Here is a 20,751-nt window from a genome sequence, read left to right as displayed (position 1 = left end):
TCCTGAACTTTGATATTTTTCTTAATTGCAACAAGACAATGATAAAAAGATCCTCTTATTTTGTTCTTTTTTTTAATTATTTCCTTCTTTGACTAATGCGAGACAGCGAGTCAATAAACTGGGTCACAGAGAGACAGAAAGCGCCTTCGTTCAGCAGTAGATGCAGTGGATGGCGAAGCTCACCGTACCGGGAGAGTCTCTGAATGATCTGATGAACAGCTCAGACGTGGAGGCGTGATTACTGTCGCTTTTGTAGAACTCATCAAAATAAATAAACCTGATCTCCCAACATCATGAGTGTCTACATTAAACATGAGAAATACAGTCAATGCTCTCATGTAGCCATGAGGCTAAACGGTTTGCTCCTCCCACACGCAGCGGGAGCGTCAGGTCTATGAACACGTTTTTCTACAAGCATCCAGCAGCGAATTCGCTTGGCGTCAAGACAGGGGCGGAGTATGCGCGTATTATGCAGCTCCTGATTTGATGTTAAAAGCGGAAATCGTCACATCTGGAAAAGCTGTTATGATTTTAAAGTTTCAAAATGGTGAAAACTGAAAAACGCCCAAATCGCAGGAGGTAAACTTAGAACATGGATAAGATCTCAAAGGTTGAGTGTGAGAAAAAGCAGCTGAACGTGTTTGTGTTGTGTGTTTGACAGGCGAGTGGCCTGCATGGCCATGGAGAAGACCAAGCAGGAGCAGCAAGCCAGCTGCACCTGGTTTGGCAAGAAGAAGAAGCAGTACAAGGACAAGTATTTGGCAAAGCACAATGCAGGTACGCGCTTCACCTGCAGGTTCAGAGAACACGCTGCACAGGCTGCAGTCGCGTGTTCCAACGCTTCACGTGTGTGAGCAGGCATAAGCATGTGTGTGTCTGTGTGGGCGGAGCATGAGTCCCAGCGCCTCAGCCAGGACTGACAGGAAGGTTTGCATGTGAAGCAGAAACCAGAGCAGAGCGGCAGCCCTCGTGGATGGAGTCAGCTCATGGCGGCTTCTCAGACCTAATTCTATGACATTATCTGTGTTTTTGAAGAGACGGTCACTGTTAACCACAGAAACAAAAGCTGTCAGAGAAGCTTCTGGACTTCAAGCCGCATCATTACTGATTTTGAAGGTTTGCCCGCTAATAAAAGTAACATTTTCTTCTCCAATAGAGGAGAGGAGGCAAATTACTGACTGTCAATTTCTTCTTAAGGGGGGAAAACCTTCAAAATCAGCAAGACATCGAAAATGTATTTCCTTCACTGTAATTTAGGAAATTCAGCTTTCGCTGTGTGCTGTAAGCTTAATAGAAGTCATTCATCTGTCTGTAAAGCTCTGCATGCTTTGATTGAAAGCAGGCTTGGTTGAAAGGCCCGTCTGCGAGCCTCATCGACGTGAAGGAAAGGTTCTGTCCTCCTCCAGGGTTTGTTCTGCAGACCACAAACTTCAATAGCAGAATGGTGGAAAGGTCGAACAGGACATTGGTGGAGAATACACCCTTTGGTGCTGCTGCATAGAAACCAACCAAGATAAATATTTTGTCGATTGTTGCGGCTTTTTTCTAAAGTGGAGGACAGCCAGCTGTCATCTGACAGTGGAACTGTTTGCGTGTAATGCAGAAGGTTTCTCAGCAGCAGATGAAGAACCATTCATCGGTTAAAACCAAATCATTTATGTGACAAACATTTTTATCCCAATTAATATCTGTAGGTTTTCCCGTTATTTCCTTGGAATTTTTTAATCAAATTACCAAATTACTTCAAATTGGTTTTATTTTTTGACTGAAGCCGAAACAGGCCTGTTTGTTCAGGATAATCTGACTGATCTGGACTTTGGGAAACACAAGTTGCCAGCAGGTAGGGCACACACCACGCTTCAATGTTGCTGTGGTTCTGTTTGGTTAGGAGGGTCAAATTCCCAGGAAATAAATATTTGTGTGGCTTGCCGCCCTGAGTTTTGTCTGATAGGTGGTGTTGGTGACACCCCTTATCCCCACCACCACAACAACAGCATCATGTTGTCTGCCTCCAAAGCCACACAGCTGCTGTTTGTTGCCGTCTCTGAAATTGTGCTGTTGTAACCAAACAATGTTATTGCCCCCCCCCCCCCCCCCCCCCCCATCTCTCTTGCTCCCCCTGCTGAACGGCCTCTGTGCATGTAAGTAACAACCAGTGCCTGTGTGTGTGTGGATGAGACCTGCAGTTTCACGCTGCTTCCTGTTCCTGTGCAACAACAGGAAGTGGGAACAAAAGAGTGAAGCCTCATGGATCAGTCTGAGTGCCTGAAACGTTGTGATCTGAACTGATTCTACATGTTTACTGTCTGGAAACCAGTTTGAGATCATTCTACCTTCTCCTTTCTGTGGTTTGGTTATTTTTTTTCTGTTTCTCGTACAGTTTTGCCGACATAGAGAGTTCATTAGAGAGGCCAAAATGGTTTTGTGCTTCACTGCAGCCTGTCATGCTAGTGAGTCTGGTCCATTGACTGTATCTAAGAACTGGACTGAGTGTGACGTCACCAAATGAAGGCAATTCAGTCACCATTTTTTAGGGATGGACACCGCCATGTTGGAGCGAGAAATCATCACCGAGCAGTGATTAATCACGTTCAGGCTGAGTCCTCGTTTCTATGGCAACCAATCACCATTTTAAAAGCGGACTCAAGAGAATATGTCGCTCAAACGCTTTGAACGTTGAACGTGAGACCACATACTTTATTCGCGCCATCTGATTGGTCAGTTTATAACTTGAATAGCTTGCTCTACAGAATAAATATCATTTAAAAAAAGAGGATTACAAAGAACATGTTTGTCAAAAAAGCTCCAGTTCTCATTTACAGTCAGTGTGAAGCAGAAGAAGCCAGAAGGGTTCAGGTGTTGTGTATCCCCGTCTGCTCGAGCTCCTCTTTCACAGACCTTCTGCAGTGCCTACAACAGGCTGACCCCCCTGACCTCTCAGGAAAACTCCCAACCTCTAAATAATCGGTAGATGAGAAAAGCAGCTGCAAATGATAAGAGAAGAGAGGAGAGATTAGGGGAGCAAACTTTATCAGATTTTAGAATTGTTTTCCTTGTAACACATTTTTTTTTCATAAATAAGCAGATTTTATTGCATTGGAGACCAGCTGACTGCAAACTGCAGTCTAATCTCCATGTTTATCAGTGAAATAACAGAACAGAGTTCTAGAAAGATCCTCATTCCCATCTGTGATGGTAAACAGGGTAGAAGGTCTGACGGCAGGAAGCCGGCCCTCATTAAATCCTCTCACCTTCAGTCTCATAGTTTCTATTGTAGGTGATTCTCTGTCTTTTCTTTCCCTCTGACGGCGGTTTGCTTGTTTTTCCCCGCAGTTTTTGATCAATTAGATCTGGTGACATACGAGGAGGTGGTGAAGCTTCCCGCCTTCAAGAGGAAAACTCTGGTTCTGTTGGGTGAGTGCTGCCGAGTGAGACCCGCAGGGACCCGGAGGGGTTTGTGGGTCCGTGACCTGTGTGTGTGTGTATCTGTGTTCAGGCGCTCATGGAGTGGGCAGAAGACACATCAAGAACACGCTCATCACCAAACACCCCGACAGATTTGCGTACCCCATTCCACGTAAGACGCACATCCGAGCGTGCTCACCCCGCCTGGCGGCCCCGGCCTTAACTCTCTCGTCTCCGCTCCCAGACACCACCAGACTTCCAAAGAAAGACGAGGAGAACGGGAAGAACTACTACTTTGTTTCCCACGACCAGATGATGCTGGACATCAGCAACAACGAGTACCTGGAGTACGGCAGCCATGAAGACGCCATGTACGGGACGCGGCTGGAGACCATCAGGAAGATTAACCAGCAGGGGCTGGTTGCCATCCTGGATGTGGAGCCCCAGGTCTGTGGGGGGGCAGGGGGGGGTTACCGGGAGGATGCTAATGAAACGTCGATCCTGACCGTACTTTACCCACCAGGCCCTGAAGGTCCTGCGGACAGCAGAGTTTGCCCCCTATGTGGTTTTTATTGCAGCCCCCACCATCACACCAGGCATCAGCGAGGTAAGAATACAGTGGGGTCACATGCTCAACACCTTAATACTTTAATTAAAGACTCACTCTGCTGAAAAGATTGTTTTTGGTGTTTTTAACATGTTGTGGCTTCTTTCTGACGATGGAGGTGGAGAAAGAAAATTTAACTCCAAATTGTATTTCTGAGTATTTTTTGATTCAAATTGTTGTAAATCATGAGCAGACGAAGGAAAAAGATCATGTTTGTGACAAAAAAGAAACAAACTCTCTGCCATGAACGTGTTTGTTTTCCTGGTCTGAGCTGGAATCTGGATCTAAACTGGACAGCTGGGTAGCCCCAGGTTGGGGTGTGAGGGGCTGTAAGTTAGTGGGAGAGCATTTTTTGATCAAATTGTTGCGTTTCCATTAGGCAAATTTATGATCGCAAATCCAATTTAGGCAATTTCATAGTCAATGTTCATACAGCTATTAATTTTTTGGATTTTGTCTAAAACGCTTTGAAAATAGATCAAAAGATGATCAGAGTGAGCACACTTTCATTCAACCCACCAGCTTATTCACTTTTGCACAAATATTGGCATTTTTGATACCCCTGTCTGTGTGCAGAGGTTAAGTAAGGATAAATGGCCTTCGAAGTGTGCGTTTATTACTTTTTAACGCACTTCGCTTTGCGTCGGACGGCGTGCGTTAAAAAGTAATAAACGCACACTTCGAAGGCCATTAACCCGCTTATACCATGGTCACTTACAAAAGCAATACATATTAACCAGGTTTTAGTCCTTAATTCTTGTTTTTTTTTTCAATATGGATCGCTTTTCTCACAAAAAGCGATGCGCCGCATTACGTAACACATAGTCCGCTTTTCTCACAAAAAGCGGACTATATGTCACGTGACCGCACCCCGTCTGCCTCCCCCATCTTAACCCCCTATCTCTACCATCCCACTCTCTCTCTCTCTCTGTATTCTGTTCTGTTCCGTTCTTCAGTCCGGTCCAACAAGGAATGCATATTAATATAATCATTAGAAATAAAGCTTAGCCTCAAACACAAAAGGGGTTTATACAAAATACACTCTGTTTGTCTGAAGATCCATAAACCCCTATTGTAACGGTAAAATCTGTCCAACACAAGAGGCCTTCAGCTCTGATCTGCTGTCTCAGCTGTTTGGACAAGATAAAATAAAAAGAAATACAGTCTGAGCAGAGCTCTGATGATTCCTGTTATATTCTCATAAGTTATTGTTTCTTATTTTGGGTTTTTAAAACCCATTGTCTCTGTTTTTGTCCCATGTCATGTTGTCAGTGCTCCTCCATGACTTTCCGTGCATGTTGATGACTTCGGTCTCTGTCACTTCATTTATGCACGCTGCATGTCTTTGTTTTTCTTCGGCTCTCCTCTCAGACGCCCCGGTGGTGTCGAACGCTGCCCGTAAGTAAAACAGAACTAAGATCCTGTCCTGGACCTCCATGGGCTTTATGCACACGTTACTTCCTCGTTTGATTGAAGACCGCTCAGTCACTTCTGGTGACTAACATACACAAGGAGAAAAAACCTAAATCAATTCAAACACAGACTTGTTTTCTGTTTTTTGGGAAATCGATATGCAGAAGTAACTCAGCGGTCTTCTGTTTAAGCAGAAATCCGTCACACAGTTCCGTTCATAAAGCCCATAGGCTCCTGGTACTGTTATAGCAGGTAGCGCCTCCTCTGGTTCCCCCTCAGCCTCCTCCTCCTCCTCTGCGTAAAAGCCACATGTTGTGGTGATGTTTCTCTCACCTTCTCTTTGGCTCCTCCTCCTCAGGACGAGTCACTGCAGCGGCTGCAGAAGGAGTCTGAGATCCTGCAGAAGACCTACGCTCACTGCTTTGACATGACCATCATCAACAACGAGATCGACGAGACCATCAGACACCTGGAGGAGGCCATGGACGCGGTGAGCACCACCAGCCAGTGGGTCCCCGTGTCCTGGGTCTACTGACCTCCTCCACCTCCTGCTCCAGGTCTCTGCGCCTCCAGCTTTCCTCCTGCAGCAGCACTGAGACAAAACTCTGGTCATTCTCCCAGCAAAAAAAAGAATCATGAGATTGAAGATCCTCCGTGAAGCCCTCCAGAACTCCGAGCACACGTCCCGCTCAGACCCAGCTCAGAACTGGCCCGACCCGGTTGAGATCTTGTAAAAAAAAAAAAAAAAAAAAGATAAAAGGAAAACCGAGAAAACAAACCGTGATTGTTGTCCTGTCTGTTCTAGCTAGGAGGTGACATTTTTCATCAGTTGGTTTTAAAGAGGCAGTACCGTGCCCCCTCCCTGTCATTGCTGTAGCTAACCGAGGAAAAAGCACACAAGCACCCGGCCGACGCCTCCCATTGGTGGGCGAGGTGGTCGGCTCCTCGCCGCCCCTCTGTTGGTTCTGTGCGGAGCTGCTTTCCTCCCATCGCTCCTGTTTGTGTCCTCCCCCCTCCCACGGACTGTTTCTCCTAAATGAAGCCCTCCGTGTTTTAGAGGTTTGAATGAGGTCGTCATGCATGTGGAGTCGGTGTTCCCCGTGTCCCTCTGTGACATGACAGGAAAAAAAGAAACAAACAAAAAAGCAAACATTCCTGCCGTTTGGAAGACACAAACTAACTAACAGTGATGGATCTGGACCTTGACTCAACGCCTATGCACATCCCTCCAGTCTGAGTGACGTTTCTAAACCTGATTTATAGGAAGAACAGAAGGATGTGTGTCCGATGTGTTTGTAAGGAAACATTCTAATAAAGTCTTGATTTTTTTTCTTCTTTTTTGGTTAATTAAAGGAAAGGATCTTCATCTAACTGAAGCATTTTAGAAATGTGGTGTCCAGAGGTCTTTCAGTTCTCAAAAATGTGTTTTTTCCAGGTCAACAACATTTCACAAAATGAAAATAAAATGAAACTCAGAGGTCAGCTTTAATGTAAACCACTGACTGTATATGAGAAGTGAACTGACCCCTCCCCCCAGTGTTTTAAACAGGAAGAACCTGCTGGCTGCAAGAAGCCAAAATCCCATAGATTTCTAAAGAGAAATAATCAGCTGTTCCATTCTGTTGGTCAGAGTAACCATTCTTACTCAGATACCTTTTTAACATGGTCTTGAGAATCCTTATTATTTTTTTCTGTACTTCTAGTTATTCAAGTTATAAACTGGCCAATCGGATGCCTCCAGAGCCGGCTTTCAAGTGGACTTCCAATAAGCTCGCTTCTGATTGGTGAGAGTGGTTCCCATAGAAACTGGTTACTGATGTCTGGTTCCAACATGGCAACGGTTGTATGTGGGGGGGGGGGGGTGACTGAATTGCGTGCTTGGAGCTGGAAGTAAGCCGTTTTCTATGGGTGACATCACACTCACTCAGTCCAGTTCTCATATACAGTCAGTGCTGTAAACACATGACAGTTCAACCTAAAGGAATTGTTTATTTCTGGAGCTAATTTAAGGTCTTCATTTTTGAAGTTCAGATGTTCTCCTGGTGCTCACAGCCTGCATTAACAGCTGAGTCCACAGGGGGCACTGCAGCACAGCCCAGGGGGCCCTTTGAGGACTTGACACAAGTCGCTGACATCCGGTCTTCTGCTGACGAGGTCATGGTTTTTGCAGGAAACCAGCGAAGTCCCCAAAGTGGTCAGTGTTGTGCGGTTCACTTCCCAACTATAATACACTATTGATTATTAGTTATTGTCTTTCAAAAGTTTACCTTTCAGTGTCCCTATCATGAACCGCTACGTCACCTTGAAGGTCCCTTCACCAAAACGACTGCAGAGGACGAACGGCTCATCCTTCAAATGCGCTGCAGAGCCCTTCCCGTCCAGAAGGGGGCATTAGGGTGTGGCATCAGGATAATGGGTCATCCAAGGGGGTCAGAGTCAGAAGTGGATTGAAGTGTTTTTATGGTCATGTCTGAAACAACAGGACTACAGGATAGCAAAACTTTACTGCCACCGTTCACTTAGTTTTCTTTTTCATTGTTGCATCTTATTTATTTTAGGCTGAATTCTTCCCCTACCCCTCCCATTGTAGGGGCATTTGGAGGGATAGGGGTGTCCATAATCGATTCATGGACAGGAAACCATTTCTTCACATGGGTGTGCTCTAAAGCACAGACGTTTACATGTAAATGTAAGTAATGGCGGGGGTCGCCACAGCCAATGATTTGGCAGTGATTCGCACAGGTGGTTTCGTATTGGCGGTTTGGCTTTTACACCATCTGTCACAACCCTTTAATCATCAAAGCTCATGGAGACTCAGGCTCTGTCCGCATTCCCACCCTGACTACTAAAAAATGATATATAGTGCGCTATGTAGGGGTTGGGGTGGGAATTCGGACAGAGCCCCAGATAGCAGCACAAGGGTCATTACACAAAGATCAGCACGCCCAGGGAAGCTAACCCAGGTTTCCTGCATGACAGTCCTACACCCAGCCAACTGAGCTCGTACCATTGTTGTGCCAGTGGTAAATGTATTGTGAAGTGTTTGTAAGGATAATGTAAGTTCCACGCGCTTCTGACACACGAGTGATGCAGTCGTACATTGTCCTTACTCTAGTCATTGGTAAGGTGCAGTAGTGGCTCCTTACTGACCGCGTGCAGGCGCCCATAGGATGCCCAAAGGCAAGAATGCTTATTCTGACCAATGCAATGAGTGAGGAATAGCTGTTAATTCCTCTATAGAAAGTCTATGGGTTTTTGCCTTCTTGAAGCCAGCAGGTATTTCTTGTTTTGGAACGCCAGGGGGAGGGAATTAATCATCCACCAAAACAAACAAACAACTACACATTTGTAGAATAAATCCAAAGTCCTGGCTTTCAGAACGTTTTAGACAGTTGATCCTGAGTTCTGCTGGAGAGTCCCAGTGTCTGGAAACACGGTGACCCAGTCCCGTGGCTTACATGTTCCAGGTGAATGCGTACTCAGTTCGCCTCCGCCAGCCATTTCAATCAATGCAAGTGAGTGATTAGAGCAAACTGGACCCTGAACGCCACAGTTACTGCTCCTGCATAATCCCCCACAATCTGAGAGAGTGCGGCACAGTTTGTTTTCCCCGTATGGGACGAAGACTTTAAATATCTGAACAAATCCACATTATTCCAGCACAAAGGCTGATGTATGATTACGGTCAGGTCATTGTCTGTATGTAACAAGGTCGCACCAAATGACACAGCATGTTTAAAGGTTTTTTCTTCTTTTAGCCCCAAATTCTTCAGTATTCATAGATACATTTAGAAATACTTGCTGCTAGAAAAAAACAGGGGTGAGGCGAAGAAAGAAGGTGGTGCTGCTGCTCGCCAGAAATTTAGGTCCTTCATTGCAAAATTTCAACAGGAGTAAGTAAGTAAGGGTTAATGGCAGACAAAGTGTGCATTATCACTTTTTAACGCACACCGTGGAAGCCTGAACCGTCCGACGAAGGGCGTTGAAAAGTAATAATGCTCATTTCGAAGGCCATTAACCCGCTCATACCATGGTCACTTACAAAAGCAATACATATTAACCAGTTTCTAGTCTTTAATTATTGTTTTTCTTCCAATTTGGATAGCTTTTCTCACAAAAAGCCAACTATTTTATATGTGGTGCGGCGCACGTAACAAATAGTCCGTGTTGTGCCGCACCACCGCTGCAGTCAAGATTCAGCGATAAAAAGCGATATATAAATGCTGATCTTTTCGATGGGTTGAATGAAGCATCAATTCAGAGAGAAAGTTCACCTCTTGTTTTTTTCCAGATGATTAAGCAAAAGGTTATTTTAAAGAGGCGGGCGCAGTGATACAAAACATTTAAGATAGGTGACCGGAACTTCTTTTTCCACCGTGCGGTTATCCTATGGTTTATCACTTTTTAATGCACACCAAGCAGCCAATCAGAATCCAGTATTCACCCGGACCATGGTATAACACTAAATAAAGCCACGAGCGGCGTTGTGCGGCCTACTGGTGCTACCCACCCCAGCCCTTGGGGCCCCGTCCTCACTGGCTGAGCGGCTGTTACCCACCCCTCACTTTCACCTCTGCCCCTGCTACCCTGATTAGAGTGGCATGGGACAAAATTCATTTTAAATGGTTGCTTTTCTGTTGGTTCTTTCTCCTTTTTTCTCCTTGTGTCTTTTTTAGAAGAATCTGCAGAAGTAAATCTTTTTTCCCTGGCAACTGAGGTTTTTTTTGCTAACCACGCCCACATTCCTAATAAAGTCATAGCACATGTTATATTATTTAGTTCAGCTTGATTCAATGAGTAATATATAACATTTTTTTTGCAATATTCTGGTAAAAAAAAAGTGCGATTAACAGGGGAATGCCACTTTTGAGAGCTCGCTGTGCTAACACCGTTCAAAACTTCTAATTCTAACACTTTTTCCCCCAAATATCTTCCTAATGAGGAGTTAGGATGTGATCAATTCAAATCCCAATAGAGCCAAGTTTACATTTGTAGCTCGTAGTAAAGGGGATTTTTTTTTTCAAGATGATAACCTGATCCTGAGGTCAAAGGTCAATGAAACTTCAGTTGTTTGTTGTAGACTCAACCTGGTGGCTTGTGTGAAATTTTGTGAAGATCACTCGATCGTGTGGGTAAATGTGAAAATCGTCAGATTTCATACTTTGCCACAAAATGTCTGTCAAGCCAAGCCATAGATCCATCCTATAATAATTTAAAAGCTTCCTTTGGATATCCCTGACACGCGAGTATGGATTTCATTTGTGAATTTTAACATTTATTTTTAAGCCCGATGTTTTTGACTGTTTCTCCTGCTGTGATCTCTTTTTTTTTTTTTTTTTTTTTTTTGGAGGGGGGGTATTTATGCCAAAAATGTATTTTCACTCTAGGTACTATATATCTGCGAATTGATTTCTTTTTGTAAGTATTTTTTACTTAAAGGCAAAGAAAGAAAGAAGGATTACAAAACCGATGTGATCATTGCAGTCCAGAATAAAACACAATTACATTTTCTATTAAAAAGTTCAGATTTTTCTGTCTCTCTTTCAAACATTTAATGCTTTTTTTATTCAGATTTTACTTGAAAATTCTTGAAAAGAAAACATTTCAATACAAATTTCTTTGCTTGGAAATAAAGCTGATGGTGGTTAAAAATGAATTTTTTAAAATTCTTTTGTAGAAACGAATGAAAAAGCCATCAAAAGAAACTGCCCAGAGCTGCTGTTTGAGTCTCTGTTACATTTCATCTGCACTCCAGGACACAAACAGCTGCATGAGAGTGTGCTGCCCCCTCAGTAATCTAAGTACCGGCCTATAATCCAGCAGTAATGGCTGAGGGATTAATGCGAGCTCACCTCGGAAAGCGGTCAACTCTTCAACTGTGGCTGAACGAGTGACTGAGCGGGCGCATCGCCAGCAGACGTCTCTTTATTTCTGAGAAGAAGCGGACCAACGGCCTGGGACACCAAGCTGCAAATGAAAGCCCCCACATGAGCACACATCTAGTGTGGAAATCTCCCCCCGCCGTCCGTCCATCAACTGCTTCTTGCTGTTGCACGTCGGATGCTCCAGAACAGGACGTCCACTTGAGGCCAAAGCCTCCGTCACGTGGTGGCAAACGCCAGCAGCAGCGACCCAGAGCTGCACGCCAGAAGAATATGAATGCATTTATTGGAAAAGCTGCAGAATGAAGCGCGGCGAGAAGGTCTGTTTGGGAGATCGCTCATCTCCTTCAACTTTACACACAGATGTGAATGAATGCAGCTGACATGCAGGAGTAGAAAACTAATACGACACGATCCAAACAGAGCCTTTGGCAGGAAATGAGGACGTCTGTGTGCCTTTCACCTGAAACCGGCTCTGCTGGAACTCGTGTAGCACTTGTAAACACATGAATCCCATGTGACGGTGCAGCACTGCCACAGCACGGACGCCCTTCCTCACGCCTGTGTTTGCCGCTCTGACATGCAACTAGGCCCAAAAAACTCTTCCCTGGTCAGAGCAGCTCTCATGTGCAGGGAAGGTCGTCTGAGAGGCCAGCCAAACCAAAGAGGAGCCAGGCCACAGCCCAGCACAGCAGCAGCTGCTTCCTCTGGGCGCCTTGCCCTCCCGCCCCTGCGGAGAGCTGCCCCTCCTCCGACTCCATCAGCGTCCCGTTGCGGAGGCCGTCCGTGCTGTTGCCCGTCTCCTCCCGCAGCTCCTGCTGGAGCAGCTTGGAGATGAGGCTGTTGAAGCGGTTCTCCGTGGTGGGGATGAAGTCTGAGGAAGCCGTGGTCAGGTTGAGGTCCGTCGGGTCCACACAAGTACCGTTCATGTTGGCGAAGACCACTTGACTCAGATCCAGCCCTGCCACGGAGGACGGCGAGGCGCAGGGGATGTCCCGCACCAGCTTGTAGTTCTCCATCCAGTCCTTCAGCCACTCCAGGGAGCAGTCGCACTCCCAGGGGTTCCTGAAGAGGTACAGGTGGCCCAGGAAGTAGATGGGCTGGAAGACACTGAAGGGGAGGGTGGTCAGGTTGTTGCTGTTCAGGTGGAGGGTGATCAGGCTGGTCAGATTCTCAAAGGTGCCTTCCTCGATGTTCTGCAGCTGGTTCCTGTCCAGGTACAGAACCTCCAACTCAACCAGGTCACTTAACCAGGTTTTGGACACATTGATCAGCTGGTTCCCCCCCAGGTTCAGCATCTTGAGGCGGCTGAGGCCTCTGAAGGCGGACCTGGGCAGATCGGACAGCAGGTTGTCGTTCAGGTAGAAGTTCTCCAGACGAATGAGGTCCTGGAAGGCATTGTCATGGATGACGTTGATCCGGTTCTCCTGGAGGTTCAGGTACCTGGAAAGAAACTGGATTTTCACATCCTGGAGTTTTTACTTTTGTTTCCTTGTTTCTGCTTTTAGAGCTACGAAAGTGTCAAATTTAAAAAGACTCAACTACAAACCTGTTTCTGACCAACAGAGCCTGGTCTGTTTTAGAATTCTCCCTTTCCCGTCTGCTAGAAAGCTGGTTAAAACGGGGAGAATCATAAAAGCATTTTCTTAAGGAAAGGGTTGTTAACCCCGTACTCAACCAAAAAAAAAGTTTCCATAGTGACGGGAGAGCAATGCTGTGGGACCTTGTTTCAGTTTTAAGTCCTTAATTAAAGACTTAATTTCACTTTTTTTATTATTATTTTGCCCATGACTGGAGAAGTCTTTGTTTCTAGTTTAGCTGTGGTGCTTGATGACCTAAAATCATCGTGAAAATGCGACACACTGATGGTTTTTATTCTCCCAACAGGGATCCAGATGTGGAGCCTCCCAGCTGCAGATGCTCACCAACTAACAAGACTTTTCCAAATAATGACAACCACAGTTTCAAGCAAAGCAAAACTTGACTTCTTTACTCAAATATGAAAACATTTGTCCTTTTAGTTTGTAATAGTTTCATGTTGTGTCATGAACTGTATGCAAAACCGTAAATGTTTCACTATGTTTACGAGTAATATGAATAGATGTGTATTTTGCAACCAATTTTTATGACTAAAGCTGGTTATATCTTTGCATAGATATACAGTGGTGGACAAAATTGATGGTTAGTTTTTTTTTTTTTAATAATTCTGTTAATCAACAGCTCAAAAGTAATGGCTGATTTTGATTATTTAATTTTCAATCAATTTTAATTTATTGTTACTTTTGAACGTTTCAAGACATTTCATTCAGCATTGTGGACCTTCTTTCTTTAACTGAAGGGTAACAACAATTTTGTCCACCACTGTACATTTTGGTTGTCTTGTCTTTATCTTTTCTGCTTTGAGTGCTTGAAATAAACCATTTTTTTTATCAAAATCAAACCTAAAATCTAGACCTTTTAAGAAATGAATAGGCAGCTCCAAGCAGCTGTTTGTTGTTGTTTCTTTAGGAAGAACAAAGATTGAGGAGACGCAGGAGAGTCGAGGACAGAGAGTTGAGTGGCAGCTGTCACTTTCAGTTTCTGCTTTAAGATGATCACTGCTCCAGTTACAGGCTGGATAAACATTCACTTCTGCATCACTAATGTGCAGCAAAGACGGTTTTCTAACTGCAGACCAAGTATCCGACGGATGCTTGAAGAGCAGGAAGAGGTTCCTTTGGTTTAGGGCAGGGGTCTGCAACCCTCAACAGCTGAAGAGCCACTGACAACAACCCAAACCCTTTAGGCACGACTTTGTATCTGTTATTGTTACCTTTACGATAAATATTTTTAAAAAAATCAAGTTTTTTGGCATAAATAAAAGATGAATTTAAAGAAAAAAATAGCTTTTTTTCAAAATCTGAAATAGTGTATAATTTTGACAGAATTCCTTTAGAAATAAAAGACACCCTGTGTTGTGTAATATAGTGTAGTGTGATGTCAGCAGTGAAGAAAAAAAATGGTTTATTTGACTGTTTGGTGCATCTGAGGCAGAAATGATGCAAATCAAGCTATTATTTTTTTTAACCATAGAGCACATTTACAATCCTTGCATTTGTTTTTTAAAAAAGAGTTTCTGCTTCCCACTACAGTGTCCCTTAATTCTGGCTGTGCTTTCTGACCTCCAGCTGGTTTTCTGAGGTAAATGGCGCCCAAGAATCTGTCCAAATGGTTTTTACTACGAACCCTCAGTTTGCAGACTCCTGGTTTCAGGAAAATGAAAAGCTCCAGAAGAAGGGAGTGCTGAGGTCTGGATACTTTCATCACTGACCTCCTTTAGGCTGTAGTTTAATGACGGAGTCAAGTTCAGACCTTCATGAAGCAGAAAAACCCTCTAAAAATTTTGAAAAAGGCGGATAAAGAGTCTTTTCTAAAACAGGATTGTTTCTGAGGTGGGACATTCTGTAAAACGGCGACGAAGACCTCACTGAGGAACAACTCCAGCTGAAGTGTTTCGTCTACACACAAACCCCCACTTTTGGTGAAGTAACACGCAGTGGCATGACATGGCCCCGCCCACAGCAGACTTACTTGAGACTCCCCAGGCCCAGCAGGGAGTTGTATGCCACGGCTTCAATCTTGTTCCTCTCCAGGTAGATGTGGGTGAGGTTCTCCATGCCTCTGAGGGCTCCCGGGATCCTCCTAAAGTTGTTCTGAAAGCACAGCAGCTCCTTCAGCGCTGTTTGCTCCAGGAAGATGCGGTCGGGGATGCTGAACAGGTTGCAGTCTGACACGTCCAGCCGCAGCAGCTTCTTCAGCCCCGTGAACGTCCGCGTGTGAAGGTAGCTAATGTACTCGTTGTGCGCCATTTTTAGCTCCACCAAGTTGGAGAGACCCTGCAGGACAGAGTTCAGTAAACACTTTTCCCACTGAGTTGCTCCAAAAGTTGTTTTCTTCCATCCTGTCAAATCAGACAGGATCTCCACAAACAGGAAACAGCTGATCCTAAAAAAGGGAGCCAAAAAGTCCAAATACACCAACTAAACCTAAGCACACGTGTCTAGGTTACCTAAAGGAAGTTTGGAAATTATTATGGGATGGACAAAGGACCTACAGCTTGACAGCCATTTTGTGGCTTTATTAGAAGGAATATTTGCTGCTATTTACATTTTTCCACAAAATGGGATGATAACTTTTTTTGTAAGAGTGAACTTCACAAAACGTACCACATGCCACCAGGTTAAGTCTATAACCTCAACTGAAGCTCTGTTGACCTTTGACCTTGAGAAGAGGCTTGAATCTTCAAAAAATATCACCTTTAGTACCAGCTACAAATGTCAACTCCTCCTAGGGATTATGACCTATCACCTTCTAATTCCTCAAGCATCATCATGAAACTAATTGGGAAAAATGTTGGTTTAACCCTTGTGCTGTCTTAGATGACCCCACTCTTACATTGACGTGTTCTCCCTACCATGATAAAGGTGGAAAGATTTCATGTAATCCATGGACACAAGTGAAGATCGCAAATCATTGAAGAAAAAAGGTTCAGAGCACTGTCTAGTGGGTCTAGATGACCCAACTCCCAACGTCAAAGTGCCTAGGATGTCACAAGGGTTACGATTTGAACAAAACCTCTGTTGCCAAGGAAATCCAAAAGTTTACTTTTGCCGATTCTTCTAAAACGTACATACATCGGTTCATCCCTCCCAGGTGACATAGAAATATAATGGTTGCTATGGAGATGAAACCAACAGAAAAGCCGCCATTTTGAAAAAAGTGTTGTTTTTTCATGAATTGGACCCATGCAGCTCTGACCAGGGTGGCAGAGGCAGAGGGGTGGAGTGAGGGCTGTGGAGGCGGGTCAAAAGGAGCCCACAAGGGTGGGGGCTGTGGGCCAAAGCATGCCGCCTACGATTTCAATAACTTCAAGACGGAAACTGTACAGTTGAACATTTCAATGCCTTATCATAAAATAAAATAATCTACCTTTATGGAAGATTAAGACTGACCTACACATGAAGCGTCCTTACTGTTGTTTTTTGGATTGCAAAGTATTCTAAACACAAGTAATGCCCAAGATGCCGAACATTATAGAGCAGCTTCATGGGGATGTGAGTAAACCTGGAATGTTTTTATTAACAAAGCATCCGCAAGGACGCCAACCAAGACTGATCTTCCTCTTTATCGGAACTGTTTGTGCCAGAGCAAACCAAAGACCCAGCTGACCTTGAAGGCTCCTGGAGTGATGAAGGAGATGTTGTTGTGGTCCAGAGTGAGCATCTTCAGAGAGGGCAGGGTTCCGAAGGCCCGTTCAGACAGGAACTTCAGGCTGTTCTTCTCCAGGTTAATGGCCGAAGCCTCACAGGGAAACTCTTTGGGCAGCTCGGCCAGGCCCGAGCGGTCGCAGAGCACGCTGCAGCTCTTCTCGGCGGTGCAGCTGCAGGATGGGGGGCAGGCCCGAACACAGGCCCAGCGGGCCAGAACTGCCGGTGGCAGCAGGCACAGCACAGAGACTGAAAGGAGGACACAATCAAGCTAGAAGACAGTCTCAGGCTGCGGCGCAAAAATTGATGATCCAACAGATTTCATTTTATTTATATAGTCTACCAGTGGGCATCCAAACGTTATGAGTGTGTTGCCGTGGAAACCTTCAAAGACTGATTACAAAGCAAGCTGCTGGTTCTGAAGCAGATGTGGACTCAGTTTGAATGTTTGTGTTTATCAAATGACTGAAAGTGAATTCATCAAATGGATCCAGCTTTCTCTTCGCTGCTGGAAGAAGAAATCTTTGTATCAGAAATAAATCTGATCCTAGGAGAGTGTCAGCTATTTTTCTCCAAGTTTCCTGGACCAAAACAGCAGCTACAGAGCAGACCTACTGAGGACCTACAGGAAACCTTTGACCTCTGTTGTTGATGACAGAGTCAAAGAGCTCAGGTGAAGTTTTGTTCTTTTTTTATTTACTGCATCATCATTTCTAAATCAATCAGTGGGATTCCCTGGATTCTCTTTCTTTCTGTCTGTCACTTTTTTTTACAGACCAAACTCATCTATGTAAATGGATCAACTTACAGAATCTGTGACTGAAAAAAACTTAATGCCTCACTGTATTAACACCACTAGAATAAAAACTACAAATGAACAGTTTCAGGGATTTTCTTAAAAAAGAACTATATTTTCTGTCCAGCAACCATTGAAAGGCGTTATATGAAGGGACTAAGCTTCACCTTTTTTATGTGTTCCGGTACTTTGAAAGAATCAGGTTCAACAGTTTACTGTCTGTCAGAAATCTTCTGACTCACATCTGCAGCTGCTCTTTGTCTACAGTCTACTGTCATCCTTTTATTTTGATAATCCAAAACCTGACTTTTGAGTGAGGCCTCATCAGATTTTTGATAAATGAGTATGAGATCTTAGCCATGTTGTTTTGCAGTCATAAATGATTTTTTTCTGACATTTTCTCCTGAAAATACAAGATGCACTTAATCCCAAAAAACAAATAACAACAGGCATAAACAACATGCATCTATGTTGTTTACTCCCAGCAATGTTGAACTTGCAGTTCTTGGCAGGAACAGGTTCTTTGGACAGTCTAAAGGTTAAACCGCCTGCTGTCAGCTGCTGGGGTACCATGGTGTGCTTAACCCTTGTGCTATCTTAGATGACCCCACCCTTACACTGACGTGTTCTCCCTACCATGACAAAGGTGGATAAAGGTGGAAAGATTTCATGTAATCCATGGACACCAGTGAAGATCACAAATCATTGAAGAAAAAAGGTTCAGTGCACTGTCTACTGGGTCTAGATGACCCAACTCCCAATGTTAAAGTGCCTATGATAGCACAAGGGTTAAAACGCAGGCCAGCCTACATCTGGCATAAGCCTCACAACAATAGGTATTGTCCACACCTTGGATTTGAGCTCAGCCTTGTTCACTTAGCTCCACCTGTCCTGTTTAGGCTGATCCGTCACTCTCTGTGCAAAAGGTAAGGAATGGAGTCTCAAAGTGTCTTCAATTTCTGATGCGCAGAGGCAACAAATAATAGTGTTTTTTGTGTGTGTGTGGGGGGGGGACTGACCAGTAAACGTGATGACAGTCATTACTGCAGTCTCTCATCTGGGACATGCCAGGATTAAGGGAGATCTGAAATGGCACAAAACCAGCAGTTGCAACATCTGTAAAAAAAAAAAAAGGATCGGAGCACTGTCTGGAAAAATGTTGGCATTCAATCATCACAAGGCAGAAGCAAATGACGTTATTTGTCTGGAATAAGAATGCTGCTGAGCAGAAAGACCTTGAATCGTTGTCAGACCTGCTTGTTTCACCCTCACATGGTGTCTGCTTTGTAAAGAAAAAGCTTTAAAACGTAAGAAAAAGAATCCATAAATCTTTTCTTCACAGCAATAACTCATCTACTCATCTATTTTTGTCCTTTCTGGTCTAATTCACTCGTATTGTTTTATACAAGACACTGACTGACAACATTTCACTGAGATGGAACTTTGCAAAATGATCTCACTTTAAGTAAATGTTCACTTGTCCTGCTTTACGAATTATTTTCTCAAAAACTTAGAGTGATGGGATGGGGCAGCATCACCTAACTGGTGATTTGGAGGTGATCTTAAGCCATTCCCAGTCAGAACTCAAAGATCGTCCCTACAGTGCAGGTTCATCAGAAGAGAGAATGGAGTGTTCCAGTCCTGATGCCAGCTTCACTCAGCACTTCCTGGACTGGCTTGACCACCCATTGGAGCCAGAGAGACTGAGACGTTAGCTGATAAATTCTGCTGGAAGAATGAAACACCATTCCACAGATGCTGCTTCCCACTGCATACTGCTGGTGACCAGAATGAGGAGGTGTCAGTCTCATGTCTCTGTTTATCGCACCGCTGAGGCTCCTGTTTGTCATTAAATAAATAGAAAACAATTCATCTTTCTCCAGTCGTCAAACCAAATGACGTGAGGCAGTAAAATCCGCCACACACAGTTTGGTCAGCGTGTGAGCAGCTGCTGCTCAGACATGAAGGTGTATGGAGGCCAGACGGACGTACCTGCAGGTCTTTCCAAACATCCATGTATCGTAAAATTGACCTTCCAAATGCACACGTCCATCACGCCCGTCCCGTCCTTCTGCCTGGCATGTGGCTCTGCTCCACCCGATGTGTTGGTGTGTTCTCACATTCACCCTCCCAGCTTCTGTGTGTGTGTGTGTTTATGGTTGGACACACAAACACATCAAAAGCCATCTCTTAATGGCCCTCAAATCCCCCTGATGTGGCGTTGGAAGGAGTGATGGAGCCGGGGCTGGGCGGATGGCGGGATTACGGGAGTGAAGCCAGGCTCTCAGAGTGCAGAGGAGTGACTTACACAATGCAGCACACTTACAGAGCATGAAGTTGGATTTTAAATGGTCAGAAATGCAAATGTTGAGGTGGATTAGAGGATCAGCAGACTGTAAGAGGCCTGATCTGGGGACAGAGGCGATCGATCCCATTGATTAAATAAGGTTTGGTGTGTGAGGAGCTGACCCCACTTTATGTTCATTCTCAACACCACACAGGAATGGTACTACAGAGCTGTGGTAGGTGTCACCTGCTTGGTGCTTAAGCACACAAAGGATCATGTAACCTCTTGAAAGTATCATGGGAAAACCCCTGAAAACGTGGTAAAGTCCACTTCTAATGAAACAGGAAGATGAAACCAGCTGAGTTTCTTTCCCGTTCTAAAGAGCATCTGCAGATGGTGAAAGCAGAGACCATCAGTTGGGCCAAAAAACAGGAGGTCAGGGTTTCTGTTTTCCAGAGGTTTCTCCTCTCTGCATGCCCCCCGTCTCCAGTACATCTGGGTGAGTGGAAAGAGAAGCACAAATCTGGGTCAGACACACAACACGAACCATTAAAGCTGAGGTGACACAATTTCTGGGTTTTGTTCCAGGAAGACTCAAATCTCATTAAAAGTGACATTTGTAATCAAGCTAAAAGCTAATAGCAGGTCACATTCAGAGATGCTGTTCATGAAAACAGGTAACCTTTTTTTTTTTTTCTAAATCATTTACACCTTTCTGAAAGCATGCCTCATTCTCACAACTTTACACACATATCCCAAAAAAAAACACCTTCAATTCTCCTGCATAATGAAACTTTACATTCAAAACAATGTTATGTCCTCTCCAAATGGGATTGTGTTTTCAAATGATACACACATACCATCATATGAGTAACCCTTGTGCTATCCCAGGCACTGAAACCCTTGTGCTATCCTAGGCACTTTAACGTTGGGAGTTGGGTCATCTAGACCCACTAGACAGTGCGCTGAACCTTTTTTCTTCAATGATTTGTGATCTTCACTGGTGTCCATGGATTACATGAAATCTTTCCACCTTTATCCACCTTTGTCATGGTAGGGAGAAAATGTCAATGTTAGGGTGGGGTCGTCTAACATAGCACAAGGGATCAGCATGT

The 20,751-nt window shown here is 44.4% G+C and overlaps 2 protein-coding genes across 19 annotated transcripts in view; one reads left to right on the top strand and one right to left on the bottom strand.

Annotated features, from left to right (window-relative positions):
• Positions 1-6,767, top strand: part of cask (calcium/calmodulin dependent serine protein kinase) — a 127,199-nt gene extending 120,432 nt beyond the window's left edge. For 13 of the 18 annotated variants that reach the window (XM_023950886.1, XM_023950902.1, XM_023950899.1 and 10 more), the window contains 6 exons: positions 662-777; positions 3,334-3,414; positions 3,497-3,577; positions 3,650-3,852; positions 3,929-4,012; positions 5,784-6,767. In XM_023950886.1, coding sequence (XP_023806654.1) covers positions 662-777; positions 3,334-3,414; positions 3,497-3,577; positions 3,650-3,852; positions 3,929-4,012; positions 5,784-5,960 — 742 coding nt within the window. In that variant the 3' untranslated portion in view covers positions 5,961-6,767. Of the gene's footprint in view, positions 1-661; positions 778-3,333; positions 3,415-3,496; positions 3,578-3,649; positions 3,853-3,928; positions 4,013-5,383; positions 5,758-5,783 lie in introns of those variants that run through there. The other 5 variants (XM_023950903.1, XM_023950901.1, XM_023950898.1 and 2 more) reach the window with 2 other exon arrangements.
• Positions 6,768-10,747: 3,980 nt separating this feature from the next.
• nyx (nyctalopin) lies at positions 10,748-19,453 on the bottom strand. The gene is made up of 5 exons (XM_004081634.4): positions 19,342-19,453; positions 18,369-18,433; positions 16,516-16,802; positions 14,878-15,182; positions 10,748-12,750 (listed from the first exon to the last, which is right to left on the bottom strand). The coding sequence occupies exons 2-5, from the start codon at positions 18,388-18,390 to the stop codon at positions 11,931-11,933; spliced, it is 1,434 nt and encodes a 477-aa protein (XP_004081682.1). The 5' UTR covers positions 18,391-18,433; positions 19,342-19,453; the 3' UTR covers positions 10,748-11,930.
• Between the last annotated feature and the right edge of the window lie 1,298 nt (positions 19,454-20,751).

This window comes from Oryzias latipes, chromosome 21 (assembly GCF_002234675.1).
Source record: "Oryzias latipes chromosome 21, ASM223467v1".
Lineage (NCBI taxonomy): Eukaryota > Metazoa > Chordata > Actinopteri > Beloniformes > Adrianichthyidae > Oryzias > Oryzias latipes.
The sequence above is the reverse complement of the archived record's forward strand: the minus strand, read 5'-3'. Positions and strand labels throughout refer to the sequence as shown.

Excerpts from the sequence above, each read along its gene's own strand:
- nyx (XM_004081634.4), bottom strand. The coding sequence starts at position 18,390 with ATGACTGTCATCACGTTTACTG. Across the intron at positions 16,803-18,368 it reads GACTGTCATCACGTTTACTG|TCTCTGTGCTGTGCCTGCTG; the intron begins GTCAGTCCCCCC and ends TCCTCCTTTCAG. Across the intron at positions 12,751-14,877 it reads CTGGGCCTGGGGAGTCTCAA|GTACCTGAACCTCCAGGAGA; the intron begins GTAAGTCTGCTG and ends GTTTCTTTCCAG.